The 9303-nt window shown below is 49.4% G+C and overlaps 1 protein-coding gene across 1 annotated transcript; it reads left to right on the top strand.

The window, feature by feature from the left end:
* The first annotated feature begins 308 nt into the window (after window positions 1-308).
* Window positions 309-8832, top strand: ZC3H12D (zinc finger CCCH-type containing 12D). The gene is made up of 5 exons (XM_054280451.1): window positions 309-685; window positions 5059-5198; window positions 6175-6409; window positions 7037-7143; window positions 7811-8832. Exons 1-5 carry the CDS (start codon window positions 315-317, stop codon window positions 8830-8832), a joined length of 1875 nt encoding a protein of 624 aa, XP_054136426.1. The 5' UTR covers window positions 309-314.
* Window positions 8833-9303: the final 471 nt, after the last annotated feature.

Raw genomic sequence — 9303 nt, forward strand, 5'->3', positions numbered from 1 at the left:
TCAAGTGACACCTGTCTGACATAATGCTGGGAGGGTGACGAACATCGCATGGGACACTCTGCTGCTTTTATAGTTAAGAGCGGAGCAGAAAATGCTTTAATGCTGAGAGAAGGCTGGGCAGTCTCCTCAGAGAGAACACAGCTAATCTGCTGGTCTCTGCTGTGCTCTAGGCGAAGGATTGAGATGATTGCATGTTCCTCCTTAATGCTTGTGTTTTGTTGTTGCTAATCTTTCCCTCCCTGAAGCTGATGCCTGTGGGACACAGCTGGGAAGACAGGATCATCAGGCTTAAAGGAGCATAAATACTTGCTAAAATGGCACTGGCTGGTTCAATTTCCAGCAAAGCAGCACCACCGCACTCCAGAAAAGTTTCTGCAGCAGGAGTGGAAGTGCACCAGAGCAAGATGGATTTTTTCTGCAAGCTGGGCTATGGTAAGCAGGACATCTGCAAAGTGCTGGAGAACCTGGGCCAAGAGGCCCTGGAGGATGACGTGCTGAAGGAGCTGATTCGGATGGGGAGCAAACCTCAGGCTCTGGAGGACCAGGCTCAGCCTTCCCAGCTGAAGCTGGTAGCCCGTGGGTCGTGCAGCACCTCCCCAGGGCTGAAGTGGCCTGGAGAAGATGAAAGTGATTCTTCTGACTCCCTGAGGCCCATTGTGATCGATGGCAGCAATGTCGCCATGAGGTAAGGTCATTTCCTGAGAGGCACCTCGCTTCCTCTGAAGCTTTGGACTTTTAAAACTGATGGCTTGAAGTGTGTTCTTCCTTCAGGTAAGAGGTGCATTGATGCATTTGATGCATGAACTATTGCTTGTTCCTGTTCTTTGCTGATGCACAGCTTGTAAGGACCAGCTGCTGTCTGGATGCCCGTGGACATGCACATCACATGCAAACACTGGCTGGCTCTGCATTCTGACCTGCTCTAAGGCAGCCTCTGCCCACTGTTTGTGGCACTGTCTCCCCCTTGGAGCTCACCAGTAAATTACACACCCTTTCCAAATGGGCACCTAGGATTTCTAAACCTGAGATGTTTCCAGGCAAAATCTAATGAACAGGCAGACAGACCACCCAACTAATCTAAGGAGAGGGGAAATAAAGGCAGGTGGCTGTGGTTTCTAACAATATCACAGTTTTACTGCTTTGTCCTGCAAGTAAATTCCAAAAGTAAATGGAAGCCAAAGAGAAAACCAACTAAAATTATACAAGCTGGGAACATTTCCAGGTTTGTATAATTTTTGTTGGATTTCTATTTGGCTTCTGTTTCAGGTAAATATCAGGGCATTGATAGTTGACTTGTATTGAATGGATTCGTTTCCTCCTCAGTCAGTCTGTTTCTGGGAAATGTCACATCAACCCCTGCTGGCAATTACATTTCCTGAGCACAGCCCTGGCACTGTCAAAGTGCTCTTACAGGTGGGGAGCCTGGCATGTCCCTGTGGATGGATGGGATGTCCCAAGGCAGCAGTGAGTTGGCCTCTGTTTATCCAAGCAATACAGAGCCAAGAGTCCAGGATGCACTGCCTATCCATCTGTTTTCTCTGTTAACTTCCCTGTCCACTCAGCAGGGCCAAGCCCATCCCTACAGGCTGGGACAGGGCAAAGAAAGGCTTCCTCCTCCTGTTAGCTGTTCTGTGAAATGAGATGAGACCAAATCCCCTCTGGTTGGAGAGAAAAGTGGCCAAGCACATCCAGAGAAACCGGAGACTAGCAAATTATGCCATCTTGTGGGTGAAGGGAGAAATCCCATACCAAGCCAAGAGGTTCCCTGCTCAAGGCAGCTCACGAGGAGTGGGAAATATACAACCGAGCAAATTTGTTTTGCCTTGTCTGGGCCATGAGCTTGGTAGCCAGGTGTTAGGATCTCCTGCCCTGCTCTGCCTCTTCACCCAAGTCCCTCCTCAAGGTGTCTTTCTTGCCTCTCTGCAAAAGAGCTGAGCCCCCACTCAGGCAGCGTGGCTGGGCTCATCACCCGCCCTGTCACTGTGCCAGGGTCAGTATTACCTATGGTGGGCCCTGGGCTCTGTTCTCTGCTCTACTGGCACAGCAGCTTTGAGTTTCAGAAAGGCAAAGGTTTTACAGCTCTTCTCAGACATCCCAAACTCTGCCTTGATAACGAGTCTGTGGATGTGAAGGAGACTATTGAGCTTGTCAGTTCAGCTGGTACTGAAAGGGAGCAGCTGCTTTCCTCTCCTGGGTGCCTTTCAAAGTGGTGCTGAATGGCATTTGCTTTGGCCAATGGGGTAGGCCTTTTCAGTGCTTTCAGCATCCTTGCTTTAATTTTTCTGGATTGCTGCTGACTGACAGAGAGGGACTGTTTGCAGATGTCAGGGGAAAGAAATGTTAGGTTCCCTTGCTAAGGAAAACTCCACCATCATCAATACCAGCAACCATAAAAGTGCAGCAGAAGCAGCAATTTAAGAATGAAACAATAGAGAAGTTAGAGCTTCAAGGGGCAGTTGTCTGTGTGGAGAAAAGCATCTCAAGCATTTACATTTATATCTTAGGATTGCTGGAGCATTTTGGAGTTGGCATTGAGGACCCACTGTAGAACGTAAGGTTTTGAAAAGGAGGAATATGCCCCAAGGTAACAAAGCAACTGGCTCAGCAGTCTCCAGCCATCAGTCAGCCTACCCAGAGAAGGTGAATGGAAAATGACCTTGCCTTCAGCCAGTCTCACTCATCAGCCATCTCAGTACACTTGGTGTTTCCATCAGGTGTAATGAGAAATTTTGCCTCCTGTCAACCTAACCATGGGAAGTTGAGCAAGGCTGGTGGAAAAAATAAATGGAGTTGTATTAATAGAAAAAGGGAAGTGTCATAACCATATTCACTGCACACTGCTGTCTCCCCTAGTGCTTACACTTACACCTAGTTTTAAAGCTGTGGTAGCCACAGAGGCCTGCTCCCAGGCCTTTCAAACAAAGCTTTGGCTGATGTTGTGTCATGACCACAGGCAGATTGGGCCATTTGTAGTTTTCAAAAGAAGTTGGTTTGCCTAAACTACCTCCCAAAGGAGCTGGAATGGCACAATTTTAAAAGAATGCTAATGATAGATTAACTGCTGGAGTCACAGAGATGCCAAACTGCTGCTCCATTTTCTGAGAGATGGGCCCTGCAGGTCTGTGACCCTGTGCAATGTACCCTGTAGCTGGCAAGAGGCAGAGATGAGACTGAGCTATGACAGATGATGGATGGGTTATGGCCCATGGACTCCAGGGTTTTGTGGGAGTGGTGACTGGCAGGAGCCAGTCTGAGCCCACAGAGGGAGGATGGGAAGCTCTGAGGGCCCTGCTCCATTGCACAGCAGTCCCTGGTGTTCTGTGGGGACCTGCAGCCCCCACACGGGCACAGACTGGTTCAGGGGGTTCAGCCACAGCTCTGGCTGCAGCGGTGTGGCAGCAGCTGCTGCAGCTGATAATGAGAAGTTCCAGGTGCCTCACTTTCCTTGCTCCACTCAGCCTTTCGGCTGACCCACTTGTGCTTGAGTACTTCACTTTCTGCATGGGATTATACATACAAGTAGCCAATATTTAAGAAAGATGTTGCTGAACTTTGAGTCATGGCATCAAAGATGTACCTGGACTGCCGTTTAAAGGCAGTTATATGAAAAAGTCACTCAAACTTCCAATTCAGTAGTCCAGATGATGTTATGAATATCCTGGAAAGATCCCATCCTTTAAAACCAACCAAAACAGCTGTTCTAAAATGGAGATTAGATGTGTCAAGCAGATCAGACCATTTATTATTGCTAAGGGTTTTGAATGACTTCCTATTGCCTTGGTAGCTCTTGATAGGCAGCCAGGTTTCTTCATACAAATTGTGTTATTTTCATCTGTGGTCAACATTTCAGGACAGAAACTTTTATTGGGTGTAAAACCAGCTTTGGTTATGAGGCTGGTGTAGACAGATCCTAGAGATGAGTCCCTGGGAGGGTGGTGGGAGACTCATTTAAGACTGTGGCATCGCCCTTGACTGGTCTGTCAGTCCAGGTAGGTGGAGCAGCCAAGGGAGTCATTCCCAAGGGCCTTTGCAGAAGGGAAAGCCTGAGTGAGACTGGCAGATATGCAGAAAAGTCAAAGTACAAGGATGAGCATTCTGTAGGTACTGTGAAGGCATTTATCCACATAGGACTTTGGGTACAAATTTAAATTAAATTGATTTACATTTATTAATTTTTAAATTTTAATTTCCTTGTGCAGAGGTAGTTAACAAACTACCTTCCTTTACACATACACTGTGCTGCAGTCAAATTTTAGACAAGTGAATGTCAAGCAGTAGGAGCTTTCAGGGAAGGTTTAGGGACATTTAGAAGGATGTCACCCCCAGCTGTTTTCCTTGAGGTTATTTTCTGTCTGGTACTGCATACTGAATTCTTCAGAACCCACCTTGCTGACACTTCTAGAGCACTTATCTTGGGGCTTTCCTACCTCTCTGTGCAATGAAGAAAATATCCATCAACTAGAGAAAGATAAAAGTGGGCCTGAGGTGCCTGTGGCTATCTCCACTGATGTCTTGTCCCTTTTTTGGTTCTGTGTATTTCCTATCTTTCTCCTTTTTTCTTCCCGATCACCAGTGGAATGCCCTGTGATCACACCTTCAGCCATTAAAATCTCTAATGGCCCTGTTACCACAGAAGAAAATTCCCACATTTTGTTTCTCAGAGGAGCTTCACAGGTTTCTGCTTGTGCAGGAAGAAACCCTCACCCCTCAAACCTTTTTCAGACAAGGCATGTGAAGGGTTTTACAAGGCCTAAGATCTTGTTGGTACTTTAGAACTTAAGTCCATCCAGACACAGATGGAAGGAATAGGCTTGGATCACAGAAATGGGGGATAGGATACTTCTGTTTTTAAGTATCCAAACTGTTTCAGATAAATCTTTGGCTCTGCTGGAGGAGCTGTTTGGATCTGTCCCACCAGGACACCCTGCCAGTTGTTTTCTTGGAAACTGGTGAATGACACAAAAGCTGTTTATTTTGCCTTTTCATTACTGGCTCAGTTCAAGAGAACTCTAAGCTTCATGAAAGCTTTGCCTCATCATCCTCTCTCTTTCTTTACAGTCATGGAAACAAGGAGGTGTTCTCCTGCTGGGGCATCCAGCTGGCGGTGGATTGGTTTCGAGAGAGGGGGCACACTGACATCAAGGTTTTTGTTCCACTCTGGAGGAAGGAACCCCCTCGACAAGACAGCCCCATTGCAGGTAGGCCACCATCCTGGGGTAATTTGGCAGCCATCAGGTGCAGTTTGGAGACAGAGGGGCTGTGAAGAGCCCGGTACAGTTGTTTTTCCTGTAAAGACAAGCACAGTGCAAGTTGTGTACCAGGCCTCCTTCACTTGAATGAGTCATTAATTCATTGCCCCATTCATGCTCCTGGCTGGCAGCTAAAAGTGCTTACAAGGCTTTGTTACGCTGCTTTAAACCTTCTGCTTAACAAGCACAAGGTGCTGCCAAGCTGAGTTAAAGAAGGAGTTTGTCAGCTTGCAATGAGTCTGTGGAGCCTTTGAGGCCTGCCAGGAGACAGTGATGCTCATTACTGCATGGCTGCTATCTGTCAGCCTGCCACCCAGCACAGAGGGTGCATGGGCTCCCTCCCCTTCCAGGAGAGGAAAATGCATCAGCAGAAATCTGCAGAGGGGAGTGACACTCGGTTTGTGGGGAAATATTTGGTCTGGAAATCAGCCAGGTCTGTGCCAGCAGCTTGGTGTTTGCAGATGAGGCAGATCTGCCTTCCTGCAAAGAAGGAATGGCAGGAGGTCAGAGTGCCCTTAACAGCAGCAGAAGAAGTTTATTTATGTATTTTATCACACACGTTTTATCTCCATGCAAAGCTTACATCAGGGCTGGTTATGAGCAGGGTAAAAAGGGCACTGCAGGGATTCAGTATCAGACTCTGGCGTAGAATTCAAGGCATTCTTTTACAGATAAGACTTAAAAATCAAAAAAGGATGTCTCAGAATTTACAGGTTCAGTAAAACCTCTTTGTAAATGACCTAATTTTCAAGTTGTCAAATAACCACCATTTGAAAATTGCACCATGATTTTCCTAAAGTGCTGAAATATCTTTAGATTGTTGTAGGTTTCTAGCAGATGTTTGAGACCTGGTCATAATTTATTAATTAGTTCCCCTTTCATTTTTTTTACTTCCCTCATCTACTTCTGCCAATCCCCCCACCAGATCAGCACATCCTTGAGGAGCTGGAGAAGCAATCCATCCTGGTGTACACCCCCTCCAGGAAGGTGAAGGGCAAGCGGGTGGTTTGCTACGACGATCGCTACATAGTGAAAGTCGCTTACGAGAGCGACGGAGTCATTGTTTCCAATGACCACTACAGGGACCTGCAGAATGAAAACCCCGAGTGGAAATGGTTCATTGAGCAGCGACTGCTCATGTACTCCTTTGTCAGTAACAGGTAGGGGATGATGGTGTTATAGAACCTAGAATTTAAATATTATGGGCCAGCATCAGAGCACCTCCCATCAGTAGCAGAATGCATGAGCCTTTTTATGAAAGGAATTTACTGCAGCTTTTCTTATCTTGTTTCTTCAGTGTCCTACTCCCTCAGCTTTGGTCTTAAAACCTCCCATGTCACTCTTCTATGAACTTTTGAATGGCAGCATTAATGACCAGCTTTGCTTCTTTCCAATCCAATTTGTGATGTTGAACCAAGGGCTGGTATCTTTTAATTTCTATTTCTTGTAAGAAGCAGAATGAAATCCATGAGAGGAGGTTGGTTGGCAGTATTTTTAATTCCACTACATGACCAAAAAGGACTTTTCCCTGTGTTTCTGCAGTCATGGCTTGCTAGAAGAGACAAGAAGCTGGTCTCTCTGGCCCTTCACCATCCCTGATGAGAGAAGGTTTACATTCTTCCACCATGCCCGCGAGGCTGGGCTGAGTGCTCCTCAGTCTCTCCACACTAACCTCTCTTCTCTCCTGAGTTTTTCATAGCTGAGATGTCCAGGGGAGATGCACTTCACTGAGACATCCAGTGTGCACAGACCTGTGCTCACATCCATGGCTTCTTTTACTTTTCCAGGTTTATGCCTCCCGACGATCCATTAGGCCGGCACGGACCCACCTTAAGTAACTTCCTCAGCAAAAAGCCAGTGCTTCCTGAGAAAAAATGGCAGCCTTGCCCTTATGGTGGGTTTCTCCCCATGCTGTGAAGTGCCCCCTGCTTCCCAGCAGTGCTCTCCCTCAGCCATGTGCTGTCCTGCTCCGTGTGGTGGGCGCTTGGGCTGGGTTTGCTCCAAGGTGTGAGTGATGCTTTTCCCCCTCCTGCTTGAGTGGCTGCAGCCTCAGCAAAGGCAGCAGATGTTTGTGGCCCCTCCATCCCTGCCTGCACACAGCACCCACGGGCACTGTGGCTGTGCTGGCTGTCCTGCCCACACACACTTCTCACCTGGTGGAGTGGATTCTGCTGCAGCACTTGGGAATGGCCATCCAAACACTTTCCCTCTCTCCCCTCCTGACAGCCCCCCAGCAACAAGCACGTTTCTCACAGATAAGTCCCTGTGCCATTTTTTAAAGCCACCTTTTGCAGCAGCAGGCCTCTCAGCCCACTGGGTGCAGGAACTCAAACATGAATATCAGAAACTTCCAAAATAGCTGAGACTTCCTTTCACTGCTGCTTCACCCTGCTATTAATATCAGCAATATTTAAATCTGGAGTCAACAGTACTGAGTTTGAAAATAGTACTTCCTCTTTTTCTGTGTTTATCACACTCAGTGCTGGGGAGAAGCGATGTGTGCATTAATTGATGTTGGTGCTAGTGACAGCTTCCTGTCTGATTTGTTTTTATCCTTTCAGGTAAAAAATGCACCTATGGCAACAAATGCAAATTTTACCATCCAGAGAGACAACATCAAGCTCAGCTTTCGGTTGCAGATGAGCTCAGGGCCAAAACAAAGGTCCCGTTACCCCAGGGGAAGGAGGAGGAGAGGTGTCAGTGCTCCCCTTGTGACGCCTGCACAGAAACTCTGCGGGAAGCCCGAGGCTGCTCGGGGCCCTCCCGCTGCCCAGGCCGGTCCCAGGGGGGCTGCTCGGAGCAGGCATTCCGTGCCTGGCCCAGCAGCGCCGGCTCTGACCTGCGGAGGGACCCGCGCGTGCCGCAGCCGGAGCCGCTGCTGGAGAAGATGTCAGCGGTGTCCATCCGTGCGGACACCTACGGCTGCAGCTGGTCCCGGTGCACCTCTCGGGACAGGGGCGTCACGGACGGCCCCCAGCCCTGCTCCGACCTCGGCCACAAGCTGCTCTCACTTCATCCCCCTCGGGGCTTGGAGCGCCCCGGCTCTCCCGGGTGCCCTTTCCAGCGCGGAGCGCTCCCGGCCGTGCCCGGCGGGATGTGCCCGGAGCGCGGCTGGGCTCAGGAGCGCCCGGGTGTGCTCGGAGCAGGACCCGGGAGCCGCTGCTTCCCTCGCGGTGCTCAGCACGAACAGGCCCTGGAGAGCCAGCAGCCTCTGCTGCGGCAGTGCCCGGCTCTGTGCCCTGCCCGGCTGCCCCCGTACGGCGAGCCCCAGTCCCATTCCCATTCCCATGCTCAGCCCCATCCCCACGCCCAGCTCCAGCAGCGCTGTGTGCCCGGCCAGCCCCCGGGGCACCCCGTCCAGCTGGAGCCCAGCAACGGAACGGGATTATTCCAGAACGCCCATGCCTATCCCAGTGCCGCTTACAGGGACTACTGGCACCCCCCAGCTGCAAATCCACCCTCTGCCCAGCAAATAAACATACAGAGGGAGCTGTGCTCCCCTTATCCGTACAGTGGGATGAGCCAGGTGGTGACTTTGTACCCCAGTATCCAGGATAAGGGCACTGGAGCACCTCTCCTTTGAAGACAGGCTCGGGAAGCTGGGGCTGTTTAGCCTGGAGAAGAAAAGTTTGCATGGAGACCTCATAGAAACCTTCCAGCATCTGAAGAGAGCCTACAAGGAAGCCAGAGAGGGACTCTTAATCAGGAACTCCAGTGACAGCACACAGGGGGATGGCTTCAAACTGAGATGGGGTAGGTTTAGATTAGATTTGAGGATGAAATCCTTAATTGGGTGGGTGGTGAGACACTAGAACAGGTTGCCCAGAGAAGTTGTGGATGCCCCATGCCTGGAAGTGTTTAAGGCCAGGCTGGATGGGGCTCTGAACAGTCTGGTCTGGTGAAAGGTGAAAGGTGTCCCTGCCCATGGCAGCAGGGATGTTGGAACTGCATGATCTTTTATGTCCCTTCCAAGTCAAACAATTCTGTGATTCTATGATATTGCCTGCTGGACTTTAATGATTGAAAGACACAGAAATTTGTGAAACCTCCAGGG

This window comes from Melozone crissalis, unplaced genomic scaffold (assembly GCF_028551555.1).
Source record: "Melozone crissalis strain CALT ecotype California unplaced genomic scaffold, PUWL_Pcris_2 ptg000027l_1, whole genome shotgun sequence".
Taxonomy (NCBI): Eukaryota; Metazoa; Chordata; class Aves; order Passeriformes; family Passerellidae; genus Melozone; species Melozone crissalis.